The sequence below is a fragment of the Osmerus mordax genome, chromosome 6, assembly GCF_038355195.1.
Source record: "Osmerus mordax isolate fOsmMor3 chromosome 6, fOsmMor3.pri, whole genome shotgun sequence".
NCBI classification, from domain to species: domain Eukaryota; kingdom Metazoa; phylum Chordata; class Actinopteri; order Osmeriformes; family Osmeridae; genus Osmerus; species Osmerus mordax.
In genome coordinates, this window is record NC_090055.1 from 16,934,559 (window position 1) to 16,956,188 (window position 21,630).

Here is a 21,630-nt window from a genome sequence, read left to right on the forward strand (position 1 = left end):
ACCTAGTAGTGGTTTCATCCTGCATGCAGAGGGAGATGAAAGGTGGCCTGAACTTTGACCTATTTTTTGGGGGCGGCAGAGTGTCGAATGTCATCTCCCACAAAGCATTGGCTGCTGAATTTCATTCAGTTTCAGGTCACCATGCAAACTTCACCCTCTCATATACAGGAAGGATTTTTTGTGTGTGTTTGTATGTGGGTGTAGTTTGATGTTTGACATACCTACAACCAAGATTGATTCAATGGGTGTCCAGCACAGGCGTATTCATGCAAGGGAGCACAGATCCACTCCTACTCCCAGGGGCTGTGAAGTGCTCCTGTTTAATTGGCCTGCAGGGTTGAAGTGTGACATTTACAGTGTCAAGTCTAAGGGAGAGCTTTCTCAGACTCTGGCTGCCTTCTGGGCTTTTGAGGATTATCCTACTCAGGTTGTGTTTTTAAACGGCTCAGAATTAGTTCTCAGTTTATTTCATTTCATTGATCTCACCTATGCCGTTCACCAGCTGCGTTTCTCTCAAAGGTGTTTGGACAAACCAATCATGAAGAGGAGTGATGTCGGTGTGCTATGATCCAGCAGATTAGACAGAGAATACAACACCCTTTGGCAATAACAATGCTGTCACTCATGCTGTACCTGGTGTGAGAATTGTGAACTTCCCCTTACAGAAATCCACATATCCACTCACCATCATTTCTGGAGAAAGTTAGATCTCTCTGAAGTGTGACAAATGACACAATCAAGCCATGTAACTGATCCTTATCAGTGTTGTTTTCATTCTATAGATATAGGCTATAGATAACAACAGTCAAAACAGTATCAAAATTCCACATGGTGTGATTATTATAACATATTTTAACTGTAATTTTGCAAATAAGTTAGAAGTGTAACAGTAATGCTGGTTTAAAACATGTTTGTCGTCACTATAATTGATCTTCATTTTTCATTCTCAACATATGCTATAATGTGTTATTCTTTTGGGGTGAAGACGTATCTATAAGTAGCCTATGTATGTTTACATAGGTGAACAGCGACTGATGCTGGCTTGCTTCTATAAAATGGCGGTCTGAGAAAGGCGGGGGGGGGGGGGGGGGGGGGGCGCACCAAGAGAAACTGAATTCTATACGACCAAATTCCTTGTAGCTACTTACGCCACAGAGAATGCGGGCAATTCGTGTCTAATAGGAGAAAGGGGTTAAATTGTTCAGTAAGAGGTTTTGGTTCCAGTTCAACATATCTCCATGCTATCAAAAACGTTGTCCGGTTAGGGAATACGGAGAATCTTATGTTAACAAATATGTTATAGGCTTGAATTTTAATTATGTTAAGTGTCTAATTTGTTGATTGGTCACAAACACAATTAACTATTAAGTTCTCGAAATTCAAAACAGGTTCTTGTTTAGTTTGAATGCATGAAAACGCTGAGAAATTTAGAAAAGGCGCGACTGTATTCCGACGGGGTGTTGAATTACATAAACTATACCCCGGCACACTCTCAGAGCAGTTACTTTTATAGGCAATAAAATTTAATTGTTGAAATCAACAAAGTTACAGCTTTTGGCCACGAACTCCTGGTAGGCCTAATACATGGATTATTTTCCATGCCTACCACATTTATCTTTTTAATGTCATCCATCATAAAGTATTTTGATTTATGAACAATTTAACAGGTTTAATGCAGACTAGGCTCCACCAAAAAGAATGCTAATCACTTCACAGGAAGCTTGATACATAATAAACATACCAATCAGGTTAGGAATAAGCTAACCTCGAAGTTTTATTATTAGGCTATACTGGCGTTTATAGGCCAATAGATGCGTTAGATTGCGTCGACAAGTATGAATGTAGCCTTTTATGATTGTGACATTTCAGGTAAATATATCTAAAAGCACTGCAACCTTAACCACTATAATCCAGATATTTTCTAATAAATGATTTCCTAGAAAGTGCATTCAATAGATTAATATGAATCCGCTTCATACAAAGCTTTTTTGTTTCTAATGCATAGGCCTACATGCATCGGGCTAAGACAATAACAAATATCCACAAATAAGGTAACAAATAAGGACACAAATTATGAAAAATGCTGGTAGATTATTACAATTTTATTCTATGAAAATAAGTAATTTATAACCTTGTGGTCAAAACGGATACAAAAATAAAATAACAAAAACTTCTTCCTTAGGCCTATTTGCTGTATCATGAACCTATTTCTTGCATTATAAACACCTTCAATTTATTAGCTGTTTTATTATCGTCTAACTTACCTCACGTGAGCCTTGTAACAATCAATTAAATATAAAAACGGACTCACAAACTCAATAATTTGAAGTAAGATGGGGAAAACTGCGTAAGTAAACCGCTATATGAGAAACGATCTTAATAGCTCAGGTTTTGTAGATCGATTGTTGTCAGTGTTTCTGAGAAAAAATCAAAACTTTCCGTTGATAAACCTATTGAGCTATCCACGGAATCTGACAAAGTTGGGGAGAAAGAATCCGACGAAAAAACGTGAAAGTCCTGCAAAGAAATGTCCAGGGCCGGGGAATTACTATTGTCCCCGCCAGATGAGCAGCCCGGGCCTATTGTTGACACACATATAGGAACAGTGGGTGACGGGTTAGGAAAATGTTTCAGATTTTTGTCATTGCTGTTTAAAGGCGAAACAGTTAAGCTTTGGGTTTCTCCATTGTGCGCATTCTGAGACTGTTGAGAAGTTAAGGTATTTTGGTGAAACGTATGCCTATAGCTCTCTCTCTCCAAAAGCGCCCCAGACACACTGTTTGTAGCTTCTTCGAAGTCGTCCTCTCCATCCTCCAGGCTTGTAAATCTCCCCTCTCCGTTCTGATTCTCCTTAGAGTGGGTTTGTCTCTTGTGTTTCATTCTGCGGTTCTGGAACCACACTTTGACTTGCCTCTCAGTTAAATCCAGTAATGCTGCTATTTCCACCCTCCTGGGTCTGCAGAGGTACTTGTTGAAATGAAACTCCTTCTCTAGTTCCAAAAGCTGGGTGTTTGTGTACGCTGTCCGCAGCCTTCGAGAAGCCCCACCACCACTCTCCACTGTTTCTGGCGAGCCTAAAACAAATTTCAATAATTATACATATTTATTGTGATTAAACTGTTTGCAGCATAAAAATGTCTGTCGAATAGCCCATATTTAAAACTGACCGAGATTAATGGGCAACCCGATTTTCAGCGCAGGTGTATTATAGAATCAGAGGCTCTGCATGCAGCACGAAAAACATTTGTGGAGAACAGGCAACAGGACTAGGACAATTTACGAGCCCTGGGCAGAATATGATGGGTCTGCGTGAAGCAGGCCGGGAGAAGATTAATGAATGTGCAGCTGCGGGCCGGAGTAAAAGTAATCTATCACTCTTCATTACTGTCAAACGCTAAAGTTTTTTCATTGCATTATCAGACAGCACATTAATGAGATTAAATAATGCTTAAATGTTGTCCATTTATATTATGCCAGCAATATTATATATAGGCAACAGGTATTTTCGTTCCAAAAACACAGCATCTACAACACCAAATCTGAATGGAATATGTGATCAATCATACCCTGAGGAGAGAAGTAGAGTGGTGACGAGTCGTTTGTTGTTGCTGCAGTATTCTGGTTTTTCTTAGTTGCTTTCTTCTCCTTCATCCATGGGTACTCCGGAGGTAGGGATGCGACTGGCAGCGGGCTACAGCCATTCACGCCCTGCTTTGAGCGGCTGTGGCGTGGGTGGCTACCGGGGTTCAGGCTGGGAATGGTATGCTCAAAGGGAGGAGGAATCAGTGTCGACGGAGAAAGCGTCGAGTTCTTGATTGATGAACTTTGAAATGCATCACCGACAGGAGTAAAGGATGTCAGGCACTCGGCGAGCGACGGCTGACTGTTGATAAAACCGCTCTCTCGCTCAAATTCGTAATTCATCTCCTCTCCCTTGCCTTGGAAATTCGACGTTCACAATTTAGTGGGCGATGGCAAATAATGAAATATCGTGACAAGTGTTTTTTTCCCCAAACTATTTTCCTGATTACGGCCGTGTGGGGACGGCGATTCCATTAAACTATTGCTTTCAGTGAGACAAGGTTGAAATTGGACCGTGTTGCTTGTCACATGGTTACCTCTGCCCAATGACAATTTTGGGTTTTATCAAAAGAAGCCACTGTCCTCTGTGATTGATCGAAAAACTCTGAGGGGGTAACGCCTAGTTCTGGGGGTAGGGGCTGCTTTATGTAGGCTACTTTGGGCAGTTTGTTCACTACATGCCACCGAATTCTGTGCGCGTGCATGGCTCAGTGCATGCGCGCTCCTTTGCGTCCTCTGAATCCTAGTCCCCTTTACCCCAATTAATAAATGCTAATCTCACTGTAAATGCACAAACAATAATTAACATGGTAGATAACATATTATGCAAAAATATAATATATAAAGAATATAGTTAATATTGCATATTCGTGCGCAATAGTTTGCATTGCTTGAAATATTTCATGTCTGCACTTACTCCCCCTCTTCATCCCAAACTCTCTCCTCTCTCACTCCCATTTTTCATTCTCTGTCTCACACACAGACACAAATCCTTTTCTTTGGTGTGTAAATATTTGCCTCTGGACTTTAATCCAGAGAAGTCAGAGGTGTGCTTCATAACCCATTTTCACATTATGGTCACAAACGAAAGTGTATATCTGGATTTAGCCTATTTGTTTTATCCTACACATAGGCCATATGGTTAGTATCTTAAATATTTTCAAATTATTTGTATTTGAAATTTCAATCAAACGTAAAGATTTTGATTCTACATCTTAGATCAGTATTCTATTCCGAATCAGAGGGTGTTATTTGTTGTTTTTCTTGAACAGTACAGGCGTCACTGGGAGAACCTGGAAGGCCTTGGGCCGTTTATTGCTTATATTCCAAACAAAGAACCCTGGAGCCCTGCGCGCTATCAATCTTGCTCACCAAAAGGTCTGACAGCTCCGTGCCCTAAGAACACATTTAAACCATCTAACACTCTCTTAGATCGTATGTGGCCAGGAAGAAGGGAACAACATGGCACTTATGAAGAAACTCAAGATCTCAGACATTTATTTCAGTGGGAATTTCTAATGGGGAAAAAGATAAGAGGCTTTTTCCTATTATTTGATTTTTGAAATAAATGAGTAATAAATATGCAATTCTAACACATTTCGTTTGGGAAAAGACTAGCCTATGTTGGCGTAAAATGGTGGCAGAAGAGTGGGACGACTAATGTGGTGGAAGAGCAACGAATTGAGAAGTTTTTACATAGGATCTTTTGTCTACAGAGGTGAGTGGGTGTTGGTATTCTGGGAATAATCCTATTCAATCCCACACATTTTGCCTATGGGCTAAAACGTCCACTATTTGGTAACCTGGACAAATTCACACTAGCCTATTTAGACGAATGCAATAATTATAACATTTAAATTACATTATATCGCACAGTGCTTGTTTTATGAACACAGGCTACGCATGAGAGACAACATGGCCACAATAATGTATTTCAGAACTGATATGGCAAAGAAACTAAACCTTTTCGTTGAGAGACAAAGACAAATCGTAATATTTGTTTAATTTGTTCACTCATATTTTAGTTTGGCCTGTTGTTTAGGCTTTAGGCTATTGCACTACATATCAAATTCACATAAATAAACTATAAGGATTACTTTATATCACACTTGGCTTTGTGCATTGTAACCTAAACATGTACAACTTGTTTGTAAAAACAATTTGAAAATATTTCAGTGGTCTATGTTAATTGAGGGGTAGTTATTAGAAAACAGTCAATGTTCCATTTGTAGCCTCGCCCTACTGTGTGTTTGCAAACAATAAACGAAGTGTTAAAAAATCAAAGTATGTTGAGTTTTATTTATCGAACATTAGCTATCGAAGGAAAACTGTCAGGAAAAATATGAAACACTGGAAAGCAACATTTTGCAATTTCATTGTCAATTTTTCGAATTTCTCGAAATAAGTGTGTGTGTGTGTGCTGTTTTATGTGGATGTGACGAGATATAATGGAAGACAGACACGTTTTCTGGAAAGTGTCTGTATGTAAGAATAGTGGACCTATTAACCGGCTGTTACCCCATCAAGTGCAGACACCTGGAAATCTGATCTGCGGAATAGTGACCCAGGAGGTCTTTCCTTCAGAACCACAGTGGGAGACCCTCATTTGTTATCAAGGAGATAATTGTCAAGAAATAGTGTACTTTTGTGGATACTGATGGTGTTACAATGGTCATAACGATGGGTGATGGGTGATTACATTCATATAATGAAGTTGCTTTTTTTATACAGAGCTTTCTTATGCACAGCATAAACAAAATACTTAATTCTATAGCCTATTTATTGTTGACTCTGGGTGTAGGCTATTTCAAATTGACACACGAGCTAATGTTGTCTGTGTAACCTACGACTCACTTTACTGCGCATAAAACATTATTAAAATGTTCCTGAGAACATTTTAACAGGATTATATTTTGTGACATAGCCTATCATGTAAAAAAAATATAAAGACGTAGCTATTACCGTGAATATGACGGTGTTCTGAAGATACAGAACATAGCTTACAGCCGTACAAACGTATAGCCTAACGTAGAAAATACTTCTGCATTAGACTTTTATATATAATTGCCTATCTAGTGTGCACTATAATTGTGTAGAACATAGATGGTCCCATGATCGACAAATACAGGTATTGATGGGTGATATTTTCAATAGTGTCAATGTATTCTACAGTATGATCTGAGGTAGGCCTATTGTACGGGGATCAAACAAACCCATGTCCCAGGTTCTGTTCTTAGCAGAATATCATAAAATTAAATTGCTCACAGCATCGTACAAAGCTCATCGTGATTCTATTCCGGATGCTCATCCAAAATTGGATTGCAGTCTAATTCTTAAAAGAGGCCAGTGAACACAGGCGCCTGTGTGTATGCTCTTGAACATTTGGGCATATGCCTCTTCATTGTTGAGAGTGGAATATACTCAGAAATTGTGGGCGATGATGAAACCGGATATGACAACACGAAAATGTGTTCTACGGATGTACGGGGCTGGTCGCAGCAGAGCCCTCTTACATTCAAATAGGACATTTTTTTCTTTGAAAATGTGGGTAGTATCATATGGGTCACTAAAGTTTATTTATGGATTAAATTAAGTGCTTTTGGGTTATTTTGGTAAGAAATGACTTTGAAACATTAGTAACCTACCATTTATTCATTAACATAGCCTACACATAAACACAAATATTTACTATAGACTATAAATAAGATAATACAATAATCTTTTAGTAATACATATTTTATATATTTATACCAGTTCAGATCAATAACCAGATATTCATGACAGCACGAATCACTACAGCCCCAAAACATGTCTTCTGTCACTGGAGCTGACATAAGGCTTGATGCATGAGGGTCACAAAGAAACATTTCAAACAACACCCAGATAACTCTGTTTGAACAGCATTCCAAATGCTGTTTACGTTACTGCCAGCCTAGTCGTCCAACCTGACACGAAGAGCCGAATATAATTAAATTCAGGCACATTACTTACTGTGTTTACCAACCATCAGCTCTTTGCGAGTGTAAGGATCTGATAAGATATCTATGGGACAAGGTTGGACTGAGTAGCCATGTAGAGAGGTGCAAACAAAGCTTTACAAGAGAAGAACGCCTCCACCTATCCCCCCAAGATGGACAGTGGACCCCTCAAAAATTAAGAGACATGTACAAAACATATCACAATGTAATCAACATTGTGATATGATGTGACGATATTTACTTCATTATGTGAGGTTATTGAAATGTAAAAATGTATTTTAATTTAATGTGGCCTACATATGTAGATAACAATGTTCTTCGAATGAAGCGACGTTTAGGCCACGCAGCGTTAATTATTTTAGGCGAGACGTTGCCTCCACCTACTGGTCATAATGAGACAGCAACAGCAACACTGAATGCACAAAGCGCTTACAACCATCCACCAGTAGATAAGACACACGTTTATCACTGGCATTTGGTTATACAGTTCGATTACGTCAAAATATTCCAAGTAGGCTACTAAAAATGCCCAAAATGCTAACTGTAAAAAAATATGACCCATCTTGATTTTAGTGGCTTAATCTCACCGAGGCTTTTGTGTCAGAATACAACAAATGGTAATTTTCCTGCACCAACAGTCGAATTGTTAGTGGACAGTCGTAAAGTCATTAAAAGAGGAAACCAGACAGCCACACAGAGATGCCGTTTTATGGAGCATTCTGGTCACCTTTGAAGATCCCATCCCATCTGCGTCACAGCTAGGCTAAACTGGTGACTGACAAGTGTGTTTGTGTAGGCCTACATGTGTGGTTGAGAGAGGTTGAAAGATAGACCACGAGAGAGATAGAGAAAAAAGGAGGACGAAAGAACAGAGGGAGAGAAAAAGAGAGAAAGATGGGTTGTGTTGTGGATTGAGCTTTTTAAATGCCTCACACACACAAACCTCCTAATTAGCATAATTCGAACATGGCCGTCCATGATACAGATTCCCTTCTGCCCTCACTCGCTTTACACCCCATAAACAGCTAAACAGTGATTGTGGTTTACTGCTGTATGGCTGTCCGACGTTTGCCAGGGCCCGAATTGTCAGCATTAATAGTAGGCGCCAGTCCAGGACGGCATAACTTAATGTATTGTGATTGATAAGTAGCTACAGTTAACAAGACATGAAGGAGAGTGAAGAAGATATGGAAAATTGGGCAACAATTGCCAGGATTATCGTCAAACAACATAGGCCCTTTACCTTAACGTGTAAAGTCCTCTTTGAAAAGGGAGATCAATAGGAATGAATAGCAGTTTTCCCTTTTTCTGAGAATGTGGTTTGAATTGCAAATGATATTTGTCAGGTTCAACCAAAATGTCACCGGAATTATTTACACACATTTGAAGATAATAAGTAGACGCAGAAATTACCGTCGAAATTTATTTGCTATCCAAATACAAACTAAGAACGTGTAAGAAGACTTGACAACGAGGTATATTGCGTGTGCATATTTCCATTAACAAAATACATACATTTTCTCAATGTACACAATAATTACGCAGCATCTACAAAACAATAACTTAATATTACGCAAAAAGGTATAGGCTAGATAAAGACATTTAGGTAGTCGTCATTTATGGTCACAGTCGATTATCAAATATTACATGCAACGAACATTAAACAATTCTTAACATAATTTCGATGCATGAATTCAGTTTTCAATATTGATGTCCTATGCCCAATCATTTACAAATATCAAACACAGAACAATGGCCATAACATTTCTACAACAACAACACAAGACTTATAGAATATGTACAAGCAAGACATCATGGGGTAGACTAACAGTATTTATTTTTATCAAAAATCTGCCAATTTCCGAAACAGTTCACAGTTTACGCCTAATTATCTCTCCGCCTGTCTTTATTGCCTTTTTTCATCTTCATTCTGCGATTCTGAAACCAGATTTTTACTTGTCTCTCGGTCAAATTAAGATGTCTAGCTACTTCATACCTACGGTCACGGGGAAGATACATGTTAAACAGAAATTCCTTCTCCAGTTCGAGAATTTGATGCTTAGTGTATGGGCACCGCTTTTTCCTTGTCGATTTCGCATGAAGCCAGTTGGATGCCGGATTATCTGGAAAATGAGTGTAAAGGCAGACCTCAGTGGTGAGCTCAACGTGCATTTACATTTATTTCAAATTATGAATCTTAAACAGGCTACAGTAGAGACTGAAATTACTCAAAACGTGTATTTTAGGACTATTTCAGTATAACGCGCAATGGTGCACCCAATGGAAAGGCCTGCTGATGGGCTGCGGCTGGTTATAAACATATGATAATATACCCCTTTAGAAAACAAAACATACAAAGTATATAGGCCTATTCAATTAAATTTAGGCCTACTTTAGTTCATAACCAGCATCAATCCCCCAAAAATAGTATACACGTTAGGCCACTAAAACATGAAATGCGCATCAAAAATGTAGGCCTTGGGGTAATGGGGTTACAGTGACGCGTGGTCCTTTTTGTTTTTGGCCTACCCTGCTTATACACTATACAAGTTAACATTAAAACTATTTTAATTTGTCGCTATTATGATATAACATTCCACTACAAATTGTGTGGAAGTCATCGGGTATTTGTACACTATTATCCCCTGCATAATTAATCAAACTACCGGATTAATGTCTATTCGTTCCTTTTCCAATGTTTTGACGCAAAGCCTAGGGATGACGTATTACAATTTGCACGAGGTAATATTAATTTAGATTTGTGTTTTAAAGTGAAAAGTATTATAGGTCGTATGCTTCAGATGTTCCATTGTCATTAGAATACATTAGAGTTACATAATTTTCTCTTACTTGCGTCTATGTCTTTTTTCTCTTCGGATGACTTGCTTTCTTCGTTGGGTTTAGAGATAACTGTATCGCAAATGGGTTCACTCTCCGCGAGGGACGTTCCGTCAATGTCGGACACGAGAGGTGTGTGCGTTTCCAACGTAGTGCAGTCACCACTCCCAATCAGAGGCTCAGATTTTATATCATAGTGCATGCTCGACGATAATCCTGTTAAGCAAACGGGCGCAGAAAGAGGCTCCAACGTCCACGAGCGCGTAAACATTCCATCGACATCTCCAGTTGGATAATGAGAATGTATATAGGTCGGGTGCATGGGTGCGATGCTCGAAGTCTGAGCAGGAATGGGACTCCAAGATCCGCTGAAAGACTTCGCCTGTAAAGGACATGTTTCTTGCCCGCCATATTCTGTCAGCATTGCCGGGCTAGCCTGATCGAGCCCCGGTGCGGATGAGTATCTGGGTGCCATAACATCCTCCTGGTCCGGAGGAATGTGCGAGTTTGCATAGTAACTCGCACCTAATGTCGACATGACAAAACACACACAATGGATCGCAAAAACCCTGCAGTAAAATATTTAGGAAAGCAGTATCATGATGCTTTCATGCACCAAGAGCACTACAGCGCGTCCAATAAGTTGAACCTTGCCCATGATTGGATTGGGTGACTCAAACACGTGATCGTGGGACAGAACAATAAATAATAAATCAGCCTGCTCAACTAAATTGCCAGCATTTTCCTCGTCATATTTTTTATAGCAAAACCATATGCCTTTATTGGCAGATATTTCGTTTTATAAGCAGTAAACGTTATGATTTTGGTCTCGAGACTACGTTAAGTAGGCAATAGACTAATAAATAGGTTTGTAAGGACTACTTATAACCCATGCAGTTTCAAAGGTACTTTTAATTAGATTATATAATGAAATGTTACGAAATGAGCACGGGATAAAGCCTGTTTCAACGTATTGCATTTACTATGAACGTAAATGAGTCATAGTTTTTTTCCTACTTCATTTCGTTGTTCAAAGAATTGGCTGACTCTAAATAGTTATTCAGATTACAAATGTCAATAGGGCCTTGTGATTCAGATGGAAGGAAGCATGTTCTATTCATCAATTGTCTGTTTCATAAAACTAAACCATTTCAGTTTTCATTGTAATAATTTATACCCAAATAGACCATACAAAAAATACATTTAAAAATATTAGCAGTAGGTCAGGCATTTTTCAATTGCTGTGTGATGTTTATATCAGTGTCATAACTAATAAGACATATTCCAACATTGCTCAGTTCCATTGGTTTTCTGTTAAATGGCCTTACAAACATCTCAGAGAGGAATTTGGCAAATACCTCATTTAAATAGATAAATTGTATGTGATGGCAAGAGAGCGTAGGCTACTTGAAGCCAAAGTAAACTAAATGCCACGCGTTTATTTTTTATCGTACCCAGTAGACTATTCCATTATTCCAAATTCTGCTTTAGGCTACCAATGTTGATGTTTTTAGAATTATGGGATATCAAACAACCCTTCACAATTACAACGTGCAAAACGTGAATTAAGAACCAAGCAACTGTGTCTGTCCGTGTAGCTATACACCGCAACAAACAGCTTTCTTTTATGGACCATTATGAAGATCGAGCTCACATTATACTAGCGTAGGTTTCCTCAAACGGAAAGTAGGGAAAGGATGGGTGCAATAACAGTCTGTTTTTATCACGGGGCTATTTAGCTGTTTGTCTTTAGGTTACAACCTGACTGTCTGGCCTAAATATCGCCAATAAAGTTCATCCTTTGTGTCCATTCTCTGACGGAGCAGACGCATCCGGCACTTAAGGCGTGCCAATGGAAACGCTGCTGCGCACGCGGCATTGGCCAGACTGCAATGATCGTAACCGAGGCCTTGCAAGGACTGTCCGCAACTGCTCCTGGACGTACACGTTTCACTTCTTGTTTAATCCACATCCTTTTACATTTTTTGAATTTCCCAGTGTATTACTCTAATATAGCCTTCAATTGACAAACTAAACAGACTAATTTGTGTTCAATTAAAATATCAAAAGTTGATAGTGGCCTGCTCGCTGTAAGATTATAGAGCAACATATTATGTTGTCCCAATATAGAGATCTAGACCTATATACTGCCATAAACTTAGGCTACATTTGTTACTTAAGTGACATTCAAAAGAGGTAACAAATGGGGTAGGCCTAGTCAAATCCAGAAATGCGCGTTTACGCTACTGAGGCAACAAGGCCGTGTTGTTTGAGGTCAAATCGAAAGCCGAAATGACATGGGACCCCATGTCCAATGCACACCGAACACTGTAAGTAAATAGATATAATATTATGGTCAGCGTATTAACATTTATTGATCTGCTCAGTTTTCAGAAACCATAAAGGCTGCAATCGTGCCAGTTTTACCTATTTTTTAAAGGTAGTTTTACTCTACCTTTCAGTGATGTCCTTGAGAACACATTGTGTTCTGTGACATTTTGGCCCCATCTCTTACCCAGAAAAAATCTCTATAATCTCATTAACCATTAAAAATAAATGCGGGTTTGGCTTGTGAAAGGTTTGATATCAAGGTCATCCATTTCAAAGAGCACAATATAAAGGAAATGGATGTCCATTGTCCAGGGACTTTTTTCATCCTACATTTAACAAACTAAATCTAAATGCCTGGGCTATGCTTAAAAACGCACCAAACCCAGACGTAGAATAGATTAAAGAGATTAATCATAATATGTACACGATATAGTTAATGTTTGTATTTAGTAAATGATCCCAATCCACACATTGTACGAATTATTTCTTAAATTATTTGTTGTGACAGGAGACAGAGGAGAAACATTGATTATCGACAATGATTTTAATTTAGTATTGTGATTACGCAAATGTTGTAGGTCTACAATACAAATAAAAACATGTAGATATATTGTAGGATGCTTTTATTATATTTGACCAGCAAAATGTGCAACATCAATCAAACCTGTTGGGACTTTTAAGCAATGAAGAAATAAAGGCAAACCTTTGATTAAGGTCCAGCATGCAGATTCAATTGTTGGGTTATGCTGTACAACCAAAGCCGACAATCTGCAGTTTATGTTGTCCCTTGTTAATTTTACTATACACACCAGAACCATATACTTACAGTATAAATACAAATCCACCACAAAAAAATAGACGTGAAGAGATAACATTTCAACAAAACGACAATAAGTTAGCAGTAGGTTTGTCCATATTCTAACAGTAGGGTTTCTGGAGGACGCACTTGCAGTTGATGGACGATGGCGCCAATGACCACAGCACGAGTGTCTCATGAAAAATTGAAGTTGTTCGAGAGCTCCCGTATTCTATTTTCTCGACTCATTTTCTTCAGTTTCATTCTTCGGTTCTGGAACCAGATTTTGACTTGCCTGTCTGTGAGGTGTACACTGCGGCTTATCTCAAGACGACGCTCGCGAGTCAAGTACATGTTGAAGAGAAATTCTTTCTCTAGCTCAAGAGTCTGATGCTTGGTGTAGGGACAACGCTTCTTTCGACCACTCTTTGCAGTCAACCAGTTGGCCGTGCTCTCAATCTTTTGGTCTCCTGCATGAATATGAAATAGAGGTCAGAAGTTAGGCGAGATTTTCGCACACCTTCCTATGATAAGTTCCACATTCTGCAATATTTAGGCCTACTAACTGCTAAAACGAAAGACAACGATGCCCATGGATTCTTTAAAAAGATTGTATAGCCTACTTCAGTTATGCTTGAAGACCAACTGAACTAATTAAACAAACGACACAATACTGTCAAATGCAGTGGATATTTGACAGTAAGGTATAGCCCATACAGTACAGCAGTTCACAAAATAATCTCACTTTAGTTAGGGACGAGACATTGCAGTCTGTTGATTGCCCTGTAACATGATCTTTCACTGTAACATGATACCTTTATTAAGACATAAAACGTGGCCTACACGTTAGCCTGCTGAAATTATGGCTATATGCATTTTACGAGGGGACAACCGAGGACATCAGCGCCTTGCATTGGACAGATGGACTGGACTGGATTGGCCTTGCCGCTCATCGTCACAAAATAATAAAAACACGAGAGGAAATCCCAGTCCGTGGCCTCTCAGTTAAAGCAAAGCTATGCATAACACAAACTATATGTGTTAAGCGTTGTTCACAGTAAACACCGAAGTAGGCATTTTACAACCCAAAGTTAAGAACGTGATGTTTAGGTAACCACGGGCATGGACATTCCTACCGCGTGTGAACACTGTCATAACACTGTATTAAGCCTGTTTCTGTAAGTGTAATCCATAAACCCACCTTTAGTGGCTTTTTTCGGACTTTCTGCGCAGGTGTCTGGTGGTTCTGGGGAGGAAGAGCCTTCAGCAGACGATGGCCGTGTGTCCTCGTCTCCTTGTGGATGGCATGGCGTAGTGGCAGGCGTTGCTTCACTCTCCCTTCTGCCTATATCGACCGAGGAGCTCTGGGGATGTGTGGTACCGAAACGGGCAGGACGTTGCAAAGTAAAGTGAGTTGGATTTGGCTGAACATCTTGGTAAACCTTGGAAGACGTGTATGTCTGAGACAGACGGAAGTACCCAGGAACAGGCACTGATCCATTATTGTTAACCGGGCATGATCCGGCTGTTACCCGGGAATAGGATATGTCGTTCACCGTTGACCCTTTAGGACATTTCTCTGATTCATAGAGGCAATATGCGTTCTCTTCTTTGATGCTGGGAGAAAAGGAACACGCAGCAGTTTGTTGGTTGCTAGACTGATCTAATCGGCAAGATCTCGAGTTCTCTAACCACGTTTGCATCCCTTGAATATACGTACCAGAGGAAGGTATCATGGTTTGAGAATTTGTCTCGTCTCGCTTTCCAAGACCAGAGAAAAAAGCGCCGTGGGAGAGTCCATATGTGTATTCTGAAGCTGGTTGCAAATATATGCTGTTACTTTCGTAGTATGGGGCACTGCTCTCTGCGCGCACGTTGATTAGGGAGTCCACTAAAAACGAATTCCCAGCTTGGTTGTCGGAGCATGACATCGTTGTAGTGTAATTTGACTGAGGATGAAGATAACGCTTTCCGGCTGACATTTCTTGTGCAAAACATGCTGAATATAATTACTGATACTCACACTTCTTAGTGCTTCAGCTGACAGCCAATTAAAACACAAGAAGACGTTAGACTCCTCCCATTTCCAACACGCAATACCAGTATGACATATACGTTTTGTTTTAAAAATTAGAAAATCCACAGAGATAAGTCATGCATTAGCCCACTTGAGTGATACATTTACTGTAAACCTATCTTGAGTGTAGTATATGTCGTTTTTACAAACACATTCGTACACACACACACACACGCGCGCACACACACCCACATTCACGTACACACACACACAAGGTACAGAGTGAAATGCACATTAGCCTTTACCATTAACTGAACTTTCTAAATGATCTGAAATACCTCAACATGTGGTGTAATGTTCCTTGTTATGTCATTGTTGTGTGTGTGCTCCGTTAAAAAGGCCCACTTGCCTTACCTACTCTTGACGCAGGAAATGAGCACTCCAATAAAATCTGTGTCCCACAATCATTGTGTTCAGCTTATTACACTTGTAATTTTAGTTTTGTACACCAAAGAAGACCAGTTTTCCACATAATTTTACGCATTGAGTGAGGCTTACCTCCATATAGCATTTTCCAAATAAAAACAATATTTTGCAAAAATTCACAGCTTTTAGGGTATGCAACTTAAAATGTGACTATGTGTAACCTTTGTAAGCCAATAACTATAGTTAAAAATCTGTTGTCTTTGCAACGGTAAACTGTCTCTTAATTCACGTTGATTTTGGAATCAGATATGTATTTGTTTATAGGATATTTCGATTTTTTCTACGCTCATTAGGCATGCTCATCCTCTAAACAGAACTCAATTGTAGTGTGTTTAGGAACAGATACTTTACATTTTTCAAGATTTTCAAGTACTATGTTCATATATTTAATAATGGGTTCTCTAATACTGAGTTATATAAGAAACATTACGCGAAATCTTCTCCCTCCAAATATTGTTTAGATTTTGTATTTAGGCCTACCATGTTCATATTTAATTTCTGCTAATGTTCCCACCTCAAACTAAACACAGGTATACAACTGAAGTATGAATATAATAAACACCTTGTTGTATAACACATAATAAATTTAAGATAGGCTCTAGAGAATTACTTTGGAAACATTAATTAAATGCACTTAGTGCACTTTTGTAACAGCCACAACATCTAGCGCTATATGCGCATGAAATGGCTGGATTTTCTCCCAGCATAGAATGAATAGGTCATACTTTGGATGAGAATAATAAAATCTCCCATTGCAGTTTATTAATTAGAACACGCATTAAGCATTATTTAGATTTTAGCACAACTAGAACCAACACACAAACGCGCCACATCCTCTACTGCCTAAAGTGTGTCACAAGCAATGTAATTACATGCGGTTTCAAGTATATTTCGTAAAATTGCACTGGATTAAACAATTTAACAATTATATTTACCTTAACAATGAAATCTTGAAGCCTAATGGAACGATGGTCTGAATTTCTGGATGTTTTTGACGTTAGAGGAAGGCCCGGTCAGTTTCTACATCCACGGCAATGACATTGATCTGAGGAGCGCCACCCAGTGGAACAAACATCGACGTTGGAGCAGATTCCTGAATATTCCTGCTATGGTGAGACGTCGAGACAAATGAAGCCGGAATACCCAGCGAACACAAGCTTTCAATGGTCCCTCGTCGTTGTTTTCAACCCCTTAGTCACAGTTAATAACCTTGGTCTCAGACGGTTTATTGCACTACTCTCCAAATGCTCCAGACAAATACCCGTTTTATGGCAAAGTTACTACAGCAACAGGGAGGATGTGCCGTAATTAAGGAATTCAGAGAAGCCGAACAGGATGCACAACACAGGCCATCACAAGTAGACCTTACATCAGCTTATGGCAGCCCTTCTTAATAGTTGTTTTGAGCAGCCAAAGATTCACGGTAAAGGGTTTTCACAACAAAACAAAGATTTCAAAGTAAAATTCAAGTAAAGGTTAGGCTACAGTATGATCTGTAAAATAATATCCACTTTATCTTGTTGACCCCAAAGCAAAGAACCAAGTCCAAGATTTCAATAGGTAAACAACTGATGGATGAGAAATATTATCTTGCATAAAGACCCTATTTCAACATGTATTCATTATTTATTCTGCCATGGAATATCTTAATGGGATTTGCGCTTGGAACATGCAGTTGCATTAACCAACATGCTAGTCAACATTAGGTTGTAAGTTTGGTCATGGATATTTAATATTAATTGTATGGGATCCTATTGCAGCTCAGTGCCAATAAGCACCCTAATATATTAAACATTTGATACTACCCACGTCCACCCGTGTTTTATGTGGGGACAAAAGACTACAAGGGGATCGTTTGTCGAAATTATAGGAATATTCATCCAGAATTTTACAAACACCCAGACATAAGTTTTATACATATTTTGATAACTTCCTATACTTTTAAAATAATTATTGTATTTTGACAGAATAATAAGTTCACAATAAGTATTGTTTTAAACGTTTCAGTGTATTCCGTTCTTAAACAAATGTATCTATTTCGTGGCACATAACACAATAAACAACCAAATAAAAGGAAGAAGGTAATTGCGGGTTTCCCAATGCAGGTGCACATTTATACATTAATGTAAAAGACACTTAAGATTGGAATCTTAACCCTTATTAAAATACTCTCGCTTTACGCGCACTTTACGCACGCATCCACCATGTATATTTTGGTTCAGTCATAAAAATAACAAAAAATGGCAACTAAATGAATACATATTTATACTAATGATTACAAATATACCATGATAAAGATACACATATAATAATATAATAATAAAGTCTGCAAGGTTATACTGCTGTGGACAAACTGGCCTAATAATAAATACTACAAACATACGACAAGACCTAACAGTATTGATTAATTAATTATAATTGCTGCAAGAAGTTGAAATAAAATATGCACACATTACTGTCATAGCAAAGGGTTCGTGGTGTAATACTGTACACGGTCTCTATTAAGTTTCTTCTCTTTCATTCTCCGGTTTTGAAACCATATTTTCACTTGCCGATCAGTGAGATTGAGCATCCTAGAGAGCTGAAGACGTTTGTCTTTGTTAATGTAAACACTGAAAAAAAACTCCCTCTCGAGTTCTCTTATTTGGTATTTTGAGTAAGGGCATCTCTTCTTGCGTCCCTTCTGACCATCTGAAACACAAACAAGGGAAAAGTCAAAACTGTCCATAGGCCTATACGTGATTAAGCTTCTCAAATTTCAAAGGCATTAAGTCTAATATCTTGATAAACTAAATAAAACACGTAGTACATTTTCCAAGATGTACTTTCGAGTTGTAATGACTAGTAAAGCCAAATGAGCCTAGCAGCCCTTGAAACGGATGATTTGGAAATGAGCAAACATAGAGACTCTATGAAAGGAATAAGTCATTTTTATTATCATTCCAGTGGTTTGAAAACCTGTAATTGTGTGTTTAAAAACATGAAGTCAACTGGTAGGCCTATGACTAGTTTATAATGGATTCGAAAAAATTCTATCATGGCAAATGCCGGGTCTTTCACGGCCAATTTCAATCTCAAGCACGTGATCTTGTCGTTTATAACAAAGTTTTGTTGGGGTAAATATGCAGGCCCTCCATAAACCTTCGGCGCTTATAAAACAGCATATAAAAGCTTTAATAGCAAACCGTTAGATTGCAAACTTTCACACATAACTGGTGCGCTTCTATACTTACTACTACTACATCTGTCCTCATTGTTGCAGGAAGACGACGAGGGGCTACAGCTCTGCTCGCGCCGCGTTCTCTCCTCTGTATCCGGGCACGCGTCGGAGCCGCATGAAGGAACTGGAGGTTGTTTGGCTGCAGAATGCTCGTTTGATGTCTTTTCTGCGTAGGCAGAATCGAAAAACTGATCGAATGCTTGTGGTAGCACTCCATTTCTACCAACGCTACCGGAGAGACTTGTCGTTGGATTTGAGTTCGAGTGGTGGTAGACAACACTGGAGGTATTTTTCGCGAATATTTCCCCTAAAGAAGTCGGGCTGGTAAAACAGTCCCTGTGCACAATGTCCTCAGACGGGTAACAGTGTGATAAGCTTCCTCTGTGGTGCCATTTACTGGAGGTATCAATGCCATAGTCCCTGAAGGCTACTTCTCTTACGGACGGAACCTGTGGCAGAGATGAGGATGGGTAGGAATATGTCATGGGACAAGAAGATTGGCTCTGTGATAAAAAAGGAGGGAGGCTTGAGAAGTCAGTCCCGGAGACATAATACGTGCAGCTGGGTAAATACATATTAGACCCAACAGGGACCCGTTCATCAAAATCCATTATTCTACTTTGTATCCTATACCAGTCCTCGCATAGTTCCTCTGCGTTGCTTTGACCCAGTCACTTTGAAGCAGATTCGCGTAGCAGAAATTTTTAGACGTGAGCTGACGTGGAAATCTATCTCCATCCATTCCTGGGGGCGCCAACCATGTGACCAAGGGCAGAAATTGACAGATACGCATGTTCAACCGATGCTGCCAATGAGTGAATACGCGTGTTAAGGAGTGTGACATGAGAATGATGCGAATTTAGCCTATCACAGCAGACCCTAGCAGACTATATGAAGGAAGTATATGTATATTTGAAACCGTTATATAAAGGACTGGCATCATGCAAATCATCTTCTCAAAATAAGGGAGTATCAAGAGTTATTTATAACTAGTTATTCCGCAGATAATGTTATGCTATTTAAGTAGCTTTCTCGTCAGAGGACTAGCACTTGTATTAAAGATCCGTAGTTGGTGCATGTCAAAGCAAGCACAAGGTGCAGGAAGGAGATCATTTTCACAGACCTCAAATGCCTAAATTGCATCTCATCTCATACAAAATAAATCAGTCATACCAAAAAATCAGGTGAAGCTGTGCTTTTAAAGTTGAATTTGCACTTGAACTGATACATTCTTGTCTCTTGTTGGAAACCTACAGGCAATGCCTATTGTGGAAAACATTCCAAATAAGACTATTCTTTTTCTCCGGGCTATAATGATTTAAGAATAATAATGTGAATACCATCAAACTTTTTGCTCCGATATCTGTCCAACAATAGTTCAGGATAAGTTATAGCACTTCAAAATACTGCAAGGAGAATTATTTTATTGTAGCCTACTTTACAGTTAACTGTGGTCATTGTCGAGACAGACACAGGCTGCAGACGGGTGCTGAACACGTCATTGTTTTGAGAAGTTCAATGAAACGACATTCGAAATAATGCAGCTGGTGAGTATAGGCTTTAATAGTGCCTGAAATGAATTTTAAAGAAACATTAAATTGCAAAATCTGTTCATAATATAAATAGAGGGCGATATCTGCCTGTAGGCTACAGATATTTTTCAAACATGTAATCTTTGAGGGCCTACACCATGCTTATCAGCTTTTTCTTAAAACTGCGTGTGTAATACCTGAAAAGTTAAGTTCAAATGGATTGATGAAGTGAATTGCCAGCTAGTTGAAGTCGAAGAACACGAATATCAATTGAGTAAACTATAGTTTACACGTCAACACGACCCCCTATATTGAGATGTAGGCCCTAGCCTAGTTTCCTCAAATTGATCCAGTTATTTTGAGTAAACGTAACTTTTCAGGCTTTACATATGTAAAAAATGAGTGGAAGAAAATAATCATAATGGAGGACAATATCGAGAAACTTGATTTGTATGTTGCGACGGTGTTAACGTCGGTCTTAACGTTTTTTTATGTTTAAGGTCTGCTTTTTAACAGTTCAAAATATCGTGGGGTCTTAAATATGTCGTTATTTAAGTCAAGGAGTTCATGGGGTAATAGAAAATGAAATATTTTTATTCTGAGTTTATTTAGATTTGCAAGTAGCCAATCTGCTTAAAATGTAGCCAATATAACATGTCAACAACGGTCAATGTCAACGCTGTCTTATTGAAGTAATGAATGCATCGGAGTTTACTGAGCCGTTGTGGCCTCAAGTTTGTTTAAATAAAACCCAAGAAAAGGCTTTAATGCAATGTGGATCGTGTTGTCACCATTGTTGGTGGTGATGATGTTGCCTAATTCTTTGGAATTGCTTGTTTTTTCTCATCTTC

General features: G+C 38.9%; 4 protein-coding genes across 4 annotated transcripts; all 4 read right to left on the reverse strand.

Moving 5' to 3' along the window:
* Positions 1-2,089: 2,089 nt before the first annotated feature.
* On the reverse strand, positions 2,090-3,924 carry hoxa2b (homeobox A2b). The gene is made up of 2 exons (XM_067237723.1): positions 3,567-3,924; positions 2,090-3,074 (listed from the first exon to the last, which is right to left on the reverse strand). The coding sequence occupies exons 1-2, from the start codon at positions 3,922-3,924 to the stop codon at positions 2,377-2,379; spliced, it is 1,056 nt and encodes a 351-aa protein (XP_067093824.1). The 3' UTR covers positions 2,090-2,376.
* A 5,055-nt stretch (positions 3,925-8,979) lies between these two features.
* Positions 8,980-11,040, reverse strand: hoxa9b (homeobox A9b). The gene is made up of 2 exons (XM_067238363.1): positions 10,410-11,040; positions 8,980-9,682 (listed from the first exon to the last, which is right to left on the reverse strand). The coding sequence occupies exons 1-2, from the start codon at positions 10,933-10,935 to the stop codon at positions 9,444-9,446; spliced, it is 765 nt and encodes a 254-aa protein (XP_067094464.1). The 5' UTR covers positions 10,936-11,040; the 3' UTR covers positions 8,980-9,443.
* Positions 11,041-13,346: 2,306 nt separating this feature from the next.
* Positions 13,347-15,506, reverse strand: hoxa10b (homeobox A10b). The gene is made up of 2 exons (XM_067238340.1): positions 14,726-15,506; positions 13,347-13,994 (listed from the first exon to the last, which is right to left on the reverse strand). The coding sequence occupies exons 1-2, from the start codon at positions 15,504-15,506 to the stop codon at positions 13,720-13,722; spliced, it is 1,056 nt and encodes a 351-aa protein (XP_067094441.1). The 3' UTR covers positions 13,347-13,719.
* Positions 15,507-18,380: 2,874 nt separating this feature from the next.
* On the reverse strand, positions 18,381-19,858 carry hoxa11b (homeobox A11b). The gene is made up of 2 exons (XM_067238325.1): positions 19,261-19,858; positions 18,381-18,718 (listed from the first exon to the last, which is right to left on the reverse strand). Exons 1-2 carry the CDS (start codon positions 19,856-19,858, stop codon positions 18,486-18,488), a joined length of 831 nt encoding a protein of 276 aa, XP_067094426.1. The 3' UTR covers positions 18,381-18,485.
* Positions 19,859-21,630: the final 1,772 nt, after the last annotated feature.